Source organism: Pygocentrus nattereri, chromosome 10, assembly GCF_015220715.1.
Source record: "Pygocentrus nattereri isolate fPygNat1 chromosome 10, fPygNat1.pri, whole genome shotgun sequence".
NCBI classification, from domain to species: Eukaryota; Metazoa; Chordata; class Actinopteri; order Characiformes; family Serrasalmidae; genus Pygocentrus; species Pygocentrus nattereri.
The window spans coordinates 23481211-23500037 of record NC_051220.1 but is presented as its reverse complement, the minus strand read 5'-3'; the positions used below and the strand labels follow the sequence as shown (position 1 = coordinate 23500037).

Genomic DNA, 18827 nt, shown 5'->3' with positions numbered 1-18827 from the left:
ATCAGGACTGCACTGAGTGACTCACTGGAGTGCCCATCATGGTGTAGGTCTTCCCTGAGCCTGTCTGCCCATATGCAAACAGACAGATGTTGTAGCCTTCAGCTGCCCCAGCCAGCACTGACACACCCAGGTCGTGGAACACCTACAGCAGGACATTGAGGGTCACTCTCATTCCCAATCATCCTCATCTGGGGTCAGTTTACTCAATAGAATTTCATGAACTGAAAAGAGCTGAACTTGGGTTATATTCACAAGCTTTCATTCAGATCATTAATTCTAAGCAGCTCTCAGCTGTTCATGATTGATTGAGAAGAATTACAGATGAATAAAAGGCAGGCGGTTTAAAGTTCTACAGCATTTATAGGCAGACACTACAATCCTGGATCATGAAAATAATATGTGCATGCACACTGTGGAGAAAAGAAAAGGGGAAAAAAAGCGAATACTGATCTGACCACTCTCTCAAATCAGATATGGATCTAATCCAGGACCACATGAAAGTAGCTCAAAGCTGATTTGAAAAGATGTGTCCCTGCAGCCCTGAAAACATCAGGTATGTTTCAAATAAAGGCAATAAACATTGGATTTGTGCCACTTTGGAAAAGCAAACATTAGTACATCTTTTCTCTGGTAAAGGCACCACAAAGCTGAAATAGATTCTTCACTGAGTGCATGCAGATTAAAAAACACAGTCTCTGATGAGACAATAGTGTCTAAAAGTGACGATGCAGTAAAACTACCATCAAACAACGCAAGAAGTGAGCAGAATTCACATATTGCAAATACTCTGAATGAGACAGATGATAATTATATAATTTTGTGCATTATCAATGCATGAAAAAATACTCTGCAAATGTCATCATTCCTTTCAAACTGAAAGTGATGGAGGCAACTAATCAAATATAGCAATTAAAGTAGCTGAAACAGCTCACTTTCAATTCAATCTGATGAAAAATTACAGCTAGTTTTTAGCTTATAAAAAAAAAAAAAAAAAAAAAAAAAAAAAAATTACATATAAAAGTATTATTTTTTCATTTACCAGCATATGGTGTGAAATGATTTTGATATAAATTTCCTTACTGGTGCAGGGTACTTTATAACAAAGCCATATGCATATATGTATGTATGTATGTATGTATGTATGTATGTATGTATGTATGTATGTATGTGTGTGTGTGTGTGTGTGTGTGTGTGTGTGTGTGTGTGTGTGTGTGTGTGTGTGTGTGTGTGTGTGTGTGTGTGTGTGAGAGAGAGAGAGAGAGAGAGAGTGCGTGCATGTGTTTTGGGTCCTTTGTTGCAGCCACTGAGCTCTGCGGAAATCTCCTTTCCTTTCACAATATCAGGCTGCTGGTACTGGTAGCCTTATAGTTGTATAAGTTAAACTATATTGCTGGAACAAAGCTGTTTACTTGAACAATAGAAACAAGACTTATAATATCAGTAATGATATTCTAAGCATTGTATAAGTATTTTGTTAAATACCTGAGGAGCCCATAATGGACTAAAATCACATTATGCTATTTATTTGAATTGTTAACACATAAATTGGCTTGAGTAAATGACTCGGCTGAATGGTTTCTGTTTTTGCTGTGGTATAGAATGAACCATCAACAAACCATTTCATTGTTATCGACTACCTTTCCAGTATCAGCTAGAAGTGTCAACTCATTAAAAAAAGACCCCGTTAACATTTCAAGCTGGCAACTCCTTGTTGCATGTCTTTTGGTAAAGAACAAAGGTAAAGCTAAAGAAAAGCACACCAGCCTAAGAAACACAGGAGAGATGGAGTAGAAAGAGGAGGAAGGCAAGAAAGGCTGGAAAATAAATGAGTGTTGGGGGGCTGGTAGAGGCTCAGGGAGGTCCTGAGCTGGAGCTGCTGTTTTCTTTCCTCCTCTTCTTACAGCAGCAGAGTGGCTCTCACAACTGAGGGTGCACCCTTCACATACACTGCCAGACTAGTACAAACACAAACAGTACCAACACAGCACATTCTCCACACACACACACACACACACACACACAAAGGAAGATTAAACACTCCCTCAGAGTAGGTCTAATCCATATGGATATTCCACTGTAAAGAACACGATTCAAACATACAGTTGCAGGCTGGTCCTGTGAGATCAACACGCATGGTGAAATATGTATTAAATGGCCTTCATGTTTAGATTGAACACTTGATTGCAGTATTACTAAACACTAAGTGGACCCAAAGCAGAGAGATCTCAACTCTCCAAATTTGAACTAAATGTAGATGGCCATACGGTTATTCCAAGCACTACTGTAAAAAAATCTAGGTGTCATCTTTGATTCCAGTCTCTCTTTTGATACACGTTTGCAACACTGCTAGAACTGCATTCTTTCACGTGCATAACATTGCTAAGCAACATAATATTCTAGCCCTAAACGATGCAGGAAAGCTGTGGCATGCCTGTATAACCCCCAGGCTGGTACTGTAACACCATTTCAGCTGGATGCTCCAATACATTACTAAATAAGCTCCAACTGGTCCAGAATGCAGCTGCTAGAGTCTTTACAAGGACCAAGAAATCTGACCATACATCCCCAATGCTAATACCTCTTCATAAACAGACTTGTACCGTTAATCAATTTCTCTCTCTCTTTTGCTCTCCCTCCCTCCCTTTATTTGATTTCATATATTTGGTACATACAACCATGTAAACTCTTCGGTCTTTGGTTTGGAGTTCAGAAGCTGGACAGAAGGCCTTGTACATTACATCAACTGGATACATGATTAGGAAGTGATGGTGGAATCAACCAATCACATGTTAGTTTATAGTGGGTGCGACAAAAAAAGGTCACTTTACGTGCTCTAGAAATCCTACAAAGATCTGATTGCAGATGCATGTGGCAGTCAGTCATTTGTTAGAATTAAAAAATCGTAGCTCTATTCTTTACTGAAACACACACTGTGAAAAACAGTGAAAAGTCCTAATTACTTAATTACTCCTTGCTAGTAAAAGATTGGACCCCCTTTTGCCTTCAGAACTGCCTTAATTCTTCATGGCATACTTTCAACAAGGTTTTGGAAACATTCCTCAGAGATTTTGGATCTAATTGACATGCTATCATCATGCAGTTGCTGCAGATTTGTCTGCTGCACATCTATGATGTGAATCTCCTGTTCTACCACATCCCAAAGGTGCTCTACTGGATTGAGATCTGGTGACTGCGGAGGCCACTGGAGTACTCATTGTCATGATCAAGAAACAAGTTTGAGATGATATGAGCTTTGTGACATGGTGCATTATCCTGCTGGAAGTAGCCATCAGAAGTTGGGTACACTGTGGTCATAATGGGATGGACATGGTCAGTAACAATACTCAGGAAGGCTGCGGCATTTAAACGATGCTCAATTGGTACGAAGGGGCCCAAAGTGTGCCAAGAAATTATCCCCCACACCATTACACCACCACCACCAGCCACCACCAACGTTGATACAACGCAGGACAGATCCATGCTTTCATGTTGTTTATGCCAAATTCTGACCCTACCATCCGAATGTTGCAGCTGAAACTAAGACTTGTCAGACCAGGCAACAATCTTCTATTGTCCAATTTCGGTGAGGCCATGTGAATTGCAGCCTCAGTTTCCTGTTCTTAGCTGACAGGAGTAGCACCAGGTGTGGTCTTCTGCTGCTGTAGCCCATCTTCTTCAAGGTTCGACGTGTTGTGTGTTCAGAGATGGTATTCTGCATTCCTTGGTTGTAATGAGTGTTTACTTGAGTTACTGTTGCCTTTCTATCATCTCGAACCAGTCTGTCCATTCTCCTCTGACCTCTCACAAGGCATTTTCATCCATACAACCGCCGCTCACTGAATATTTTCTCTTTTAAGGACCATTCTCTGTAAACCCTAGAGATGGTTGTGCATGAAAATCCCAGTAGATCAGCAGTTTCTGAAATACTCAGACCAGCCCGTCTGGCACCAACAACCATGCCACGTTCAAAGTCACTTAAATCACCTTTCTTCCCCATTCTGATGCTTAGTTTGCACTTCAGCAAGTTGTGTTGACCTCCTCTACATGCCTAAATGCATTGAGCCTAAATGCAAAAGCTATTTGTGCATTTAGAGTATTAATAATGGTTATATATATATATATATATATATATATATATATATATATATATATATATATATATATATAAAATATAATAAAATATTTATATATATATATATAAACTTTGTATATATATATATATATATATATATATATATATATATATATATATATATATATATATATATATGTGTGTGTGTGTGTGTGTGTGTGTGTGTGTGTGTGTGTATGTATGTATGTAAATAATAGTGATTTTAAGGAAAAAAGGAAAAAAGGAGGAAAGAAAAAGAGCTCACATGCATCCGGCACACCTCCATGCTTCAAACAATACAAGGCCGTTCATCTCCTGTGTACAAAAGGTGTGGGAAGGAGCTGGTAGCATGCAGAAATCTGACCTCCCTGCTCACTGCTCACCCAGTGAGTCAGCCAAACAAGAGCCATTCTAAGCTGCTGGAAAGTAGGTATGTTTGGCTGTAACATGATTTGAGTTGCAGTCTTGCGGTCCAACAGATTCCATCTTCCTCAGTGGACAATCTGAATGGGGGCTAATTGGCATGCCATCTGCAGAGAGGGAGCAGACCAGCAGCAGCTTCACAAAGAACTCTGCTGATCAGCAAGAACTCAACTCCTCTGCCTTAAAGAAGCAGCAAGGAGCTTCTTACAGCCGCCTATCTTAAATCACACTACACTGAGCCGGGGTCACACAAGGGGCTTTCCTGTAACACCACAAAGAGCGAACAACTCTATTTCATTCTTTCTGTGAATCCAGCCCACACTTCTGCAATTCATCATAGACAACAGGCAGAAACATACAAATTTGATCATGCTTATAGTGCTACTTCAGCAAAAAATCAACTGTACACAATTTCTTCTTAATTCAAATGTAGTTGATCAGCCAAAACATGCTTGGTGTAAGATTAATTATTTTGCACTGGAGCAAATGTAAGCTAACAAATAATGGAGGCTTAAGCTATATTCAAGTGCAAACTGGGCAGCGGTTTTATCCAAGGCTGGTCGCATTCATGTAGTTGATGTGAGAAGTAAACAACACACATGGAGGTTGCTGAAGTTTTTATCTAGCAACTTGCATCTATTAATTGTGGCCTGTTTAGCAGGTGCTCTTGAACACGCATATTAAAAATTAAATGTGGGCTAATTGTACGTTTTATCAATTATTTTGTCATCATGTCTATATTTGTAAAGTGTAAATTACTTTCCACTATAGGACTGTCAGCTTCTTTTCTCCAGCAAGATGAAAACTTACATCACAACTCAATTCCTGAGGCACTGAGAATTTAAGCTTCATCACCCGACTTGGAAAGGTGTTCATGTAGTTCCAACTGGGTGGGAAACTACTGGAAGCAGCATTATGCTATACAGTTAGCATCATCCAAACTCAATGTCTAAATCATTGCACACTTCAGACCAAAGTAACTTAACAGATGTCTAGCAGAGTTTTCTTGTGGTTTCTGACACCGTATGACAAACAATAACAGACATGTAACATAACCTTGGTCTATTTGGGTTCAGGCAGTGCTAGATAATAATGGTGGTCACACAAAATACTGACACTCTGAGCACAATTTGGACATGTTCACTGTGAGGTGTACTGACTTGTGTTGCCAGCTATTTAGACATTAATGGCTGAGTGTTGTGTTATTTTCAGAGGACAATAAATCTATACCGCTATAGAAGCTGTACACTGACTACCTTAAGTTATGTCCAAGTTTCATTTCTATAGTGTTGTCCCATGAAAAGATGTGATAAAATATTTGCAGAAATATGAGGGGTGTACTCACTTTTGTGAGATATTGTGTGTGTGAGAAATTCTATATATATATATATACACACACACACACACACATATATATAATAGATGTGTGAGAAATTTTATATATATATATATATATATATATATATACATACATACACACACACACACACACACAGAGTCAGAAATCACATAAGCAAATCTGTTTCAGATTATTTAACAACTCAGCACAGTTTGAAGCAACTGTGTGGGTCTTTTGGCAAGTTGTTCGCATAATGTTAATTGATAGTGTATAAGCTTTTATTACTTGATAATATATATTAGCCTCATAGCTCAAGAACTAAAAGAAGGAAACTTCGTACACCAAATGTTTTCGCTAACTGAGCACATATGGGGTTGGGGGGGTGGACTGTACTATTTTGATTTGTGCGACGGCTCAATGTAATACTTCGCTGAGTTTGCTCAAATATTCTGCATAGCAGTAGTCATACAGACTGTGGTATTCCTGTCATTGTCCTACATCATTATTACACCCTATTAATTTGGCAATTGCTGCACAGTAACAGCAGCCTCTATTGTGCATAGGATGACAGATATTCACTTAGATTACCAGGGTCCAACAATAGGCTCTTACTGACCAACCTACTTTCCAGGCCCTGCATAGCGATGGCAAAACAAAGCAAGAAGCAGGCACAGTGCAGTGAAGTGCAGTGATGGGGTTCCAGGGTTACAGTAGGCACAGCCAACATGGAGGCAGCAAATCATCTGAAAACATGCCCAAAAAGACTAAACTCTGCCATCAACAGGAAGGCCACAGCCCAGAGTCAGAATGTGCATGCTCCTAAAGGAAATTCATCAGAAAACAATAATATACACATAACCCACCTACAGCCTTAGTTTTTCTTCCTCTTTCCTGGCCTCCAATGTGAGCAAAGTATGGTCTTAGAGCTGCCAGATGCTTTCTTGTAATGAGAACTTTTGGGTTTAAGTGGGTGTGAACAAACTGAGTGAAATGTCTGAACCAGTCCTCATGATCGTAGAGTTCAGAGCAGGGGGCGATAGTGAGCTTAGGCCCTGTTGTAAGCTCAAAAATACTGTCAGATGGATAATCCAGTCATTACGCCACTGAAGCTACATAAAGCTGTGGTTGTGTCACATGGGCATGGTTTCCACTCCACTTATAAACTGCATATGGTTGTTGTCGGGAACAAAACCTCGTGTCTGAAAAAAATGCTTTACTTTTAATGTAAGTCAGTGGAACCACAGTAATTTTGGGCCATTTCTTTCAGTTCAATAATGATGAAATTCACACACAATGTAAAGGGCAACAGGTATTTTCAAATTATGTCAAAAACTAAAATGACAAAAATGGAGATACAAGACCTTCTTCTGACAGTAACGGCATGATTCTAGTGTGTGCCACTTTTTTCTGTCTAAAATCCCCAGCTCAAACAACAAAATTCTGTCATATCACAAATACCATGTGGGAAAAGTGAAATGCCTTTTCTGAACCCACCAGTGACAACTTCCTCAATTATGATAGCTTATTGTGATGTTATGAACTGTAGAAAGGCTGTGCAATAATTTACATAAGAGCAGGTAAAGCTCTGCCTTTGCTGCTATGTAAAAAACAGAGAGCTGGCACAGGTAAACAGAGAACACCCTGTAACAAGTTGGCCCTAGACATGTTTTCTTGTTATGAGTTCAGAACCAGCTCTGCAAGGCTAAGCAGAATAAAGCTAGCATTCTGCAGAGGAAGTGTGGAATGAGGGGCTGCCTGCTGAAAAGTCAGTCAGAGAAGGGTGCGTCCAGAAGTGGGTCAATACAAAACACGAGGTCAGATGGTCAGATAGGTGGAGAGACACGTCATGCTTCCATAACAAGTGCCAAAAAGACCAGTGGTGTTTACATGCCTCACTACAACAGCTTGAGCACTACATCTAGACTGATCAGGTTCATAGTGGAAGACTTACTGATGAAATAGGTGCACATCAGTAAAAGCAAGAGTGAAAATAAAGGGGAAAAGCTCAAAGGAGAGGGTAAACTCCTATTAAGTAGCTGCTGGATGTGCGTAAAGGGTCCACTTTAAAGAAAGGCCTGTAATCACAGTTTGTGGTGGAGTGCTGAGAGGAGACTGGTTTGTATGGCCTGCTCTACAGTAAGCCCTGGGAAACTCCTTATTACCCCAGGATATCTCCATGAAAAGTAACTGAAGTCTATCCAAGGCAAGCACCAGTCCCCAACCACAGCCCAGTACGTCAGCGCTGCCTCACTCTTTTTGGGGGGAAAAATGGGGACAAAGCTCTCCCTAATTTTTCTTTCATCATTCTGTAGAGCACAACAAGGATAAAACAGCACATTGTGATTACAGTATAGTAAAAAGTCACAAACTGCTATTTAACTTTCCAGTTAAAATGACCATTAAATACAAGTTTTTCATTTTTCAAGAGGTACTTCTGAGGAGATATAAGATAATACACCTGCATAAGCAATAGAAAACTCAAAATTGTCCATCCAAAACTGGAGATTAATATTATTAAAAGGTATAAAGAAAATGAGACTCCTATTGACCATACAACGCCTGGTAGACCACAGCTGCCACCATCAGATAAACAGTACTTAGAGCTTTCATTTTTGAAAGAGAGGAGAAAATCAAGCTGCACTCGTTTCAGACCTAAACAAATCCCCCCACTTTACGAACAAATCCTTCCACTGTAAGATGACAACTCAACACTGAGTCCAAAAGGATGTGAAGAAGCCATTAAATGCAAAAATGCAAATCAAACGAAGCTGCATATTGTCTCTAAGTGCTAACAGTGGCTTTGACCATTCAGACTAAGCCTGAAGGGTTTTACAGAACAGCTGACAAAGAACACAAGCACCATGAAATGAGAAAGACAAGTGTTGAAAAAGTCACACAGCTGCACTGAGATTTCAACTGGGTCATTAAAATACTTATTTCTGTGTATTTTCCTAATAGTTTTAATGTTATGGTTTAATGTTTTGGCTTAGTTTCAAGCAGTCCAAGATCCTGTTTATATCCTCATGTGAGCCAGGAAAACAGGAGCAAAGGGGACGCACAAATAGAGCTGGGGGATGCATGTGTGGGAGCCAGAGATTGAGAGGGAGAGTTACTGGCAGGGATTCAACTTGCCTCTCATCGGTCATACTTTTGCTGAATTTTGTAGGTCAGATTTGCATGGTGGAGGGGAATTTCGGGTGCTGTTCAGCTAGACTGGACTCCACTGCTAATTCAAAGGGGGTTTGGGAGGGTCTGGAGGTTCTTCAGCAGGCATTCCCAGCCAACAACTGCTGCTTAAAGTGGCCATCAAATTGAGGGGGGGGGGGGGGGGGATAAAGAAAAACCCTTACAAAATCAATAACACAGTCAATGCTTGGACCCCTAAAAGAAAGTATCTTGCTTCTCCCTCCACCATGGTAAAATGCATCCATGTGCAGCACCTCTTATAAGGGAAAATGACTTCCACAGCCTGCAGGGTGATTTAAAGCTCTTTTCCACTCTTGGGGATAGCTTCAGAAGCTGCAGCGAAAAACTGTGGGACTAAAAAAATGTGTTGCACACTAAAACAGTGCAAAACAACTGATATTCACAACATTATTGGTCTGTTTTAGTCTATTTAAAATGATCACTATACTAGATTGTCTGTTTTCTGCTCCAGCACAGTGTGATTTGCATTGGCTCTCCAGAGGTTATTCTTTGGGATGTTAATCATGGAGACATGGCTACAAATTCAAATGTCACCCTCTGAAATCGCTGACCGTTGCGTGTGCAGTGACGGGAGCACTGGAAGAAAAACTCACGCACACAGTGCAGCTATTCTTTTTGAGATGAGCATGCCACACTGACACAGAAACCCAGAAATACCAAGAACATAATCAAACCTCACATAGAATCCAAAAGAAGAGAGTGAGAGGGGGAGAGAGTGAGAGAGTGAAGAGAGACAGAAACAAAAACAGAGCTGACTTCAGTTGGAAAAGAAAACCGGCATTGTGTGTCGGCTCTTCTCCAGTGACGTCCACGCTGCGCAATCTGACTGTGAAAAATCATTCACTAATGCAGCTGTGCCTTTTGGCTAGAGAGGGACTCCAGCACCCCCCCCCAACCCCCCCACTCCCCTCCTCTCACTGACACCCCCACCCCAAAATATGCACACACACAAACAGCTTTGCACTTTTCTTAGTTTTACCTCTGCTTAATGCCCAAGCATCTGCAATATGCTGATATCTAAAAAGAAATGGAAATGATTTTGGACAGACAGTGTCTAAAATACAAAGCTGTAAGGCAGAATTTTAGCCTTGCCTGCCTTAGCCCACATCATCACAACAGCTGGCTTTCATTATTCCCCTTTATCTGCCCTCCTCGAAGGCGTAGTCCACCTCTCCAATCCCCTCATATCTCTCTAACTCTAAAACCGAATGTATACATATCTAACAGCCTCTAATCCATCTGACCACAATAAAAAATGTGGCAGGAAAAAATAGTGATCAATACTTTAGCAAAATACCTTGACAATAAAAGTGATAATGTTTAAGAGAGGAAAAAACATTAACTGCTGATGCAACATTCATACAGACAACAAATGATCATAACACATTAAATTACTTTTACCGCACTTGTAAATGTCTCAGTAATAGACCGCTGTCTTGTAGCCAAGACTGGAGTTGGCCGATTTGTGCTCCAAATGAGCATACAGACATTTATTTAACGTATTTATTTCTTTTTTGTGTAGCAATTTTATGATGTAAACAGTGTAAGCCAATTAATTGCACTCCTGCTTTATCTGAATGCATGACTCATTGTGCTAAATAGCCAGCTGCTTCTTAGTTTTGATGTAGCACTTTATTTGAAGTTGTTTAAATAGGCAACTGTTTTATTTTTAATTTAGGAATTCAAAATACCAGTTTGGCGCATTTAAGAGAAAATAATGTTATTTATATTGCAACTAGGGCTAACAGAAAGTAATACAAAAAATTGCCTAATAAAAATCCAAAAATAGGCCATCGACCTATCAGAAAGATAAGGTCATAAAAAGTTTGTATTCTTTTCACATAAGACCTACCAATGCGGCTGTAGTAAAATTGAAAATTTTTAACCCTTGGGAATTCAAATTCAATTTACATTCTCTATAAACTGTATCTTTTTTCAGAGTCTATATGTTTTCAACTGCACTTCTGACATTTTCCCCCAAAGGATAACTTTTCTTTCCACAAAAGACTGAGTGCCTAACAATGACTTCTCATCAAATTCAGTTCAGACTACAATCTCTCCTATTCTATTCAGTAACAGAAATGCAGTATGAATATATGGTTTAGAATCTGCACTTTTAATGGATAACAAAGAATGTCAAATTACACTATTCTTTTGTTATTTCCAGTAATAAATGGTAAGAACTAATATATATATATATATATATATATATATATATATATATATATATATATATATATATATATATATATATATATATGTAATCACATCATAAAAAGTACCTTTGTTACATCATGCGACATATCGACATTAGGGAATTATCGCCCAGCTCTACACATATCCACACCAGGACGGAGGTGCAGAGGCGAGGAAACGGGTTCCAAGAGAGCTGAGAGTAAAGTTGGTTTTCCCTCCAGTGGGTGTTTTATGTTGAATTAATCTCTAAGGATTGCCCATGGAGGAGGACTAACAGAACGAGTCCAGATCCATTCTACTGCTGGCAGAGCCTCTCTTCACAGCTGCACTCTTTGACCCAATTACACAGTAACATACTGCTTCATGAGTGCCTGACACCAAAAAACAATTCAACCTAATTCAACCAAAAGATTATAAAATTTCTGCACTACCACCAGGTGGGATAGTAATTTGCGATGAACATGGCAAATGACTGAAAGGTGAAAGCAATCAGCATTTCCTCAACAGTGATCAAAAGCGGAAGCAAAGACACTAAAACTGAGCCCATACAAGTTTTAAAAGCACTCTCATTTTACTGCTTAGTGCAGACTACATTCCAAGATTGACTGAATGCAGTATGTTTGACGCTAAGCAGATTTTGGATCTTGGAGCGGATGTCTAGTTTTACTGGGCCAGATCCTCCTCCTTCCCACTGGACTCCACAAAGAGGTCAGTCTTTGCTGCTGACCAGTCGTAGGTCGCATGAGGAATGCAAGCTTTAGGCCTCTGTTGGAAGCTCTGACTTGGCAGAATTGAGAGAGGCAAAGAATATGAGAGAGAGAGAGAGAGAGAGAGAGAGAGAGAGAGAGAGAGAGAGAGAGAGAGAGAGAGAGAGAGAGAGAGAGAGACAGACAGACAGAGGTGCTGTCTGAGTCGGGTACTTGGTGCCATCCGCTGTGTGTGGGCCAACACAGCTCTGTCTTTCAGGCTTAGCACACAAAGAGTTTTCTGAAGGGGAAGACAAGGGAGGGGCTTAGGGGAAGAGGACTCATGCTGATCTAATCATCCAATCAGCTAAAGAAAGATCCAAAGGGCCCATGTTCTACGTTTTTGTTCTAGGCAATGACACATTCACTGCTGTTGTAACAAAACCAATCTGTAAAAAGTCTGATAGGAGGGTTGGCAGACAAACCTGTTAATTAACAATAAAAGTATGGCTCCTCAATGATGGTAAAAATTTGTAAAATTACAGTGTTTTAATTTCCTAGAAATACTGCATATTACTGTAATTAAACAGCATAAAAACATGAAAAAAGCAAGAACAAAAAGGAAGGGAAAAAAAACAGACTACTTGCAAAATTACTTTGCAACTCTAGGCTTACATTTTGGATGGTAGTACTGGAGGCAAAAATTTTAAAAAACAGCCGACAAATCGGTAGGTTTTGTGAGAAGAGCTAATAACATGACACTAACTTGTACAATGTTGAATGATGATGAGCACTCATTGTCTTTTACACAAGGTCATTCCTCCTCAGTGGATGACATGCCAACATATTAAGTTAGTCAGAAAAATTTAATTTTGCTGTTTCTGGACCTAGCTAATATCAGCTAAAGTATGTAGCCCTGACACCCTCACGTTAAGGCATTCATGTTTCATAATAGCAAAGTGTAACAATCTATATACTCTATAAACTGTCTCATTTTTGTACTTTTAAAACAAAGTCAGTTTCCCTGAACCTGTATAATGGTAAAAATCTGTATATTTTCTGTCTTTCTGTGATGAAACATACTTGATCAAGGCCAATAATCAACTGATATGTCCGTAAGCAATCACCGATACGCACACAGCAGTACAAACAAGCAGACAACTTAGACAGCTACTGTTTCCAGTGTACAGTGTCAAAGCAAAACTCAAGAGAGGAAGTTAAGAATACTGTTTTCTCTTGAACACTTTTCTTATCTTGAGTTTGGATAAGACTGAAGTTAAGAACTGGTCTTCTGTAATAGCTACGGTCCTAAATTCAGTCTTAACTGATGTTGTCGATACCATACTAGGATGGTTACTTTAAAACTGATTTCCATTCCAGATTACCTAATCCAAAGGATTACTACATGAAAGTAATGTAATCTGATTTATTTCTGTTACTTTTGGATCTATTGTTTTTAATTAAAGTGATTTTAACAGGAATAAGGAACTATAAGCTCTTAGACTCATCACCCACCACTGTAGAATGATCCAGTACACTGGATCAAATGGAATATTTCTCTGGTTGTAGCGTGGCAAGCTGACTGATCCTTTTTCTTTATACATTGATTTCAAAATTTTGAACAGCACTGTAGGTAGATGGTGCATGGCTGTGATATCGCAACCATACAATCAAGAGTTCTTTGTGTATAGTTTCTGCATGTGGACAGTACAAACTCTGGAGTGAACAGTACATTTTTAAATGGTAACAATGCTTCAAACTCTTCAATTTCAACAAAACAAAGAAATGTTTTCCCAGGATTTTGGCCCTTTAAAATAACTGGAGAAGACTGTAAGAAAGAGGCACCCCTGGGACACTGATAGTGCCTCTCCTCAGAGAAACACTATAAAAAACATTGTGTTTTGATTCTTCTGAAGGACAGTATTTTGCTAGTGTGCTTCCTTGCATCCAGAAGTTTTGATTGCCTTCGTGTCCCAGAGCTGTTTGGTTGGCACGCACCAATTTCAACCCAAGAGACACAAGGGCAAAACAAGGGTCATCAATGCTACATCAACATCATGTTGGTGGGGTAAACATGTGTGAGATGCAGCTCACCTCCTCTTGTGAGGCATAGTTGGGTGCCTCAGGGTTCACAGACCAGTAACAGTAATCAAAACCAAACTCCAGCAGCCGCTCTCTGGAGTCACCTGGAGCCTCCACTCGCCCATCCAGACGCCCATCCAACTGCAGAGCAAGAGAGGATATGAACATGAGAGGCAGGGAAAGAAAGTTTGAAAACAGAGAGAGGAGATGAGAAAGAGAGAAAGAAAGAGAAAGAGAGAAAGAGAGAGAGAGAGAGAGAGAGAGAGAGAGAGAGAGAGAGAGAGAGAGAGAGAGAGAGAGAGAGAGAGAGAGAGAGAGAGAGAGAGAGAGAGAGAGAGAGAGAGAGAGAGAGAGAGAGAGAGAGAGAGAGCACTCATCATGTCTCCCACCAAAGCACCAATGAGGTCATGTTTTCTGTGGGAGTAACTGGGGAGAGGTCTTTAAGCCTACTTTAAACATCAAATTACAGATAGCGAACACTCACTCAGCGAGTTTTCTTTTCTTTCTTACTCTCATTTAATGACGCATGTTAACCCTTAACTGTTTATGTATTCAAGCTTCACTTAAGGCATTAAAATAAGGTGAAAAAAATGTATTCAATCAACCTAGACCTGTCTGATTCTTTAGTTTTGCACTGGACCTACACAGCTAATGTAGCTAACAAGTAATGGAAGCTTATATACCCCACTAATTAGCACTGGATTAACTGTATGCCTAAATCATCACACATTTGCCTCAAACTAGTGTGATGTTTTCAGTAAAAAGAATATATAAGTTGTCTACAAAAATGGACAAAGGTGTGTCATAAACAATATTAGCAGCCTAATTTAGTTTGTACTTTTCTTCATACAGAGGTATAAATTTCCATTAACTGATATCTATATTAGAGATCTGCACAGGCATTAAAATTAAAACCAAACCCGATCCATACCCATTACTTTAAGACTATGTTTATAACCTTGCATTAACTGGATCATATCTGGATGAACCTTTGCTGTATTCAATTTACACTTATTTTTAATGAAAAAGTTTTTTTCCTTTTGTTAATAAAAATGTTCCCTTTTTTAAAAAAAATTCTGTAGACATTCATTTCAGGGAGTGAATGTCCCTCATAACTTCACCACCCATACAGTCTACAGTATTATCATCTACACTATGTGTATGTTTTTTATATTTTACCTTGCATAAACCTCTGATTTAAACCACTTTTTCACAGTTAAAGACTCTCATCTGCATTAGTTTACCTTTTCATGCCAAGAATTAATACGAAGTTGACTACTTCTAAACATTTTTTTTATAGTTATTCATTAAATTAAACCAATACTTGTTTCTATATATGGCTTTTTAAATTATATGCTTTTTAAATTAAACATACTCCTAATGGTAAATCTCATGGGACCCCACAGTATAATTAATAAAAACATTAAACATAGTATACCGTTTATTGTTCTAGAGCAATGCTTTAATCCAGTGAGCCTGTGACAAATTGATCTAGTCGTGCTAAGCCTCAACTTTAACCTGGTATGGAGCATATTTGTCCAAAAGTATATGTTGCCATGGTAACTGAGCAGGATTTAAGATTAGCTTCTTTCATGCAACTGAAAATTAACCAGGCTTATTGAGTTAGCTTGGTTTGTGGAATATCTCCCTGATCAAGATGTGCCACTGACCACCGGAACTGAAGCCACTTGCACAACAGAAATGGATTATCACGGACACGGTTTTACAGTGCTCTGCCTTGACATTGAGCATGAGTTAACAGGAAAAAATGAACAACAACAAAAAAACCTCTACTTATCTTAAAATTGAGCTCTAGCTATGGCTGACTTAATTGTTGTGAGGTAGTGCTCTGGCACAGATTTGTTACTGCATGTAGCTGCTGTGGAAGAGCTGCATCCACAGTAAATGTGTCACTGAAGAGACTGTGTATTAGTCTTTCTGCTATGCTCTGAACTGTACACGTGCTTGGCCTGTTATGATAATGAAAATGTCCAAATTGCGTCCTAGTTGTTGACACTTTCAACTGAGCACAAACACAGCACAAGCTCAAATAAACAAGCATTACTCGCTGCTGTCCTTTAAAGGTGTTATAGCACCAGGCAGAAGTTAGAATTTACGTTGTTTTGTAAAAAACTCCATATGTCTTTACATAAAAAAGAAACATTTTACAGGAAATTACACAAAAGCTGCAACAACTACATATATTTTTTTTCAAAAAGTGTGTAGTGTGTTGTCTTTGTCTTACAGCTTCCATTCTTATTCCTCTCAGTAGACTTGCTTCCAGATTTTTAAAGAAATTACATTTTTATCTTTAAGATTTAGTCTTAGAAGCTGGTTGTGTTTTCTGCCTTTCATCATCCAAGTAATCCCAAACATATTCAGTAATGTTGAGGTCTGGACTGACAATACCAGCAGCTACTTTGTTTGATATGCATTTTTTTGTGTCAAATTTCTTTTCTCAGTTACAACTTCTTGACAGCTAAATAAACTCATAATTTTGAGCTGTCTCCACAAAGTGGAAGGATGGACAGTACCACATGTAGATGTTTTTCTCAGATCTGAAGCAAGAGTGGAGGTTTATTTTCTCCAATCTCTCAAAGACAAAAGCTTTCACTACTCTTTATCTGATGGTGACAGTTTTGGTGGTCTACCAGGTCTTTCAAAAGAAAATCCTAACAACTTTGCCTTTCTTATCCAGATCCAAGCTTGATGGCTAAAACCTGGCCTGAAAGGCTATATTTTGTTGGCCCCTTCAAAGTCTGGTAGGAGACATCTAACCTACATTAGACTATAATAGGGGAAAGTGGAAACTTCTGTAAATTGGATTTACTGGCAAAGTATTCCTGTGAAAGTGTACTGTCAGGTAATTTACGTTTGCTATAATGTTTAATAGCTGTTGGAGGACATGCACTGTAAGGTTTAATGGACCTTAAATAAAGCAAAGCTTAAAGGCAAAATCTGATACACAGTCTGTGCTTGAGATGGAAGTTTAAGACAAGAATATTCTAGACCATTCTAAAGGAGAAATGAATGATTTGACCATCCATGAATAACACTCTGCTGACATATAGGAAACCGTTCTTCCATTTACTGTCAGCATAATGTGTTAACACACATCAGTGCAGAGGTGAAATGTACACACACGCATGAATTTATCAGCACTTTATCAGCTCCATTACACACACCTGAGCTGTGGCTGTGCACCTGTGTATGTGTTTTATTGACACTATGATGCTTCATGCCAAGATGGCAGGACAGGAGCGTGCAGAAACTTGCCTGAGCATGGGCATCCATGGCCCCTGGCAACGCTATGTTTACAATTGTAGTGCTGCACTTTCCTGGCTCTGTTCAGCGCTGGTTACCTCACAACACTACTCTGACCCACAGCTTTACTAATGAACCTTAGCACTCGGCTGTTAAATACAGATCCAGCAGTTTTTACAAACTGAGTTTATATAATCTGTCCAGTTACAGCAATCTTTGTGCTACATCTTATAAGAGTAGACAATTATTTTACAATTAATAGGCAGAATTAAGCCAAGAATAATACAGGGTTTTCATTCAAACAATGCAAGGGAGCAAGAGTCTGTTTCTCCTCCTGGTTTCTCGTGATCCTCCACACAGAGAACCCCATATGATGTGGAGCCAACAGGCTAATCTAGGATCAATCTATAAAAGTCAAACTCCTATCTGCTAATGCAAAATAAACAAAACTATACTACAGCTTACTCAAACTGATGCACTTCAGCTTAAGTGTAATTCAGCCTAAGATCAAATGGATCAGTTTGGACAAGTTGCAATATAGTTTTGCTTATTTAGCATCAAACAGAGCTGGCTTTTCTTTTGTGTCAGTAATTTGCAGTGGTGGACAGTAACTAAGTAATGGAATTTGTTACTTTACTGAAGTATCACCCATTTTGGGTGACTTTTCAGTTTCATTCCACTATATGTCAAAGTCAAATATCTCACATACAGTCTGTGAAATCTGTCATCCCTTTTTGGTTTCAAACCAAAAGAAGCATGAAGACCACCAATCAGGGTACAGCGCGAACTTTGTTTTGACCTGTTGGACATACCGACTCAGTGCAAGCATACGGCTCAACATCAGTGCAGGGGCATAAAATTTTCCTACATAAATGACGGAAGAAACTCCTGGCGCTACCCGAACTTTGTGTAAATAGACCACAATATAGAAATATGTACACATATGCAGTTGTGACTGGCATGTGTCTTTTTTCTGAATATACAAACATCATTTTATAGCAAATTTGTTTTGTCTAGTTTACATTTATGAACAGAGACTTACAGATGCAACATTAGTAAAGGAAAACACGTTTGTGAACCGGAATTTAAAGCAAGTTTTTGTTATATTTAAACTTGTTTAAGTGTAAAGCAAGAGTCTTGTTACAAAATGATAATAGCACATTAGTAATAATTAATCTTTTAATACTTTTACTTTCGATACTTAAGAACTTTTGAAATCTATTGTACTTTTAATCAAGTGGTGGTCTAAAGGGAGGATTTCTGCTTTTACTGGAGTAATATTTTGTGTATCTTAGTAAAACTTGGGTATCTCTACATTAACTTAAGTACATGATTTGTGTACTTCATCCACTACTGGTAATTTGCACCCATAAATCAATTATTAGGCTTGTTTTCTTCCTCTTTGCTCACTTAGGATGGCTCAAAAGGTCTGTGAAGATGCTAAAGGCAAAATGATCCAAAACCAGCACTCTAAAATGTTTGATATACAGTTGTATACAAATGTTTAGGTGTCTCTGGT

At 38.9% G+C, this 18827-nt stretch overlaps 1 protein-coding gene across 2 annotated transcripts in view; it reads right to left on the bottom strand.

Moving 5' to 3' along the window:
- stard9 (StAR-related lipid transfer (START) domain containing 9) overlaps positions 1-18827 on the bottom strand; it is a 55307-nt gene that overhangs the window by 28129 nt on the left and 8351 nt on the right. For both annotated transcript variants that reach the window (XM_037541878.1, XM_017694521.2), the window contains exons 3-4: positions 14057-14185; positions 26-142 (exon numbers count right to left, since the gene is read on the bottom strand). In XM_037541878.1, the coding sequence (XP_037397775.1) occupies positions 26-142; positions 14057-14185 (246 nt within the window). The remainder of the gene's footprint in view (positions 1-25; positions 143-14056; positions 14186-18827) is intronic.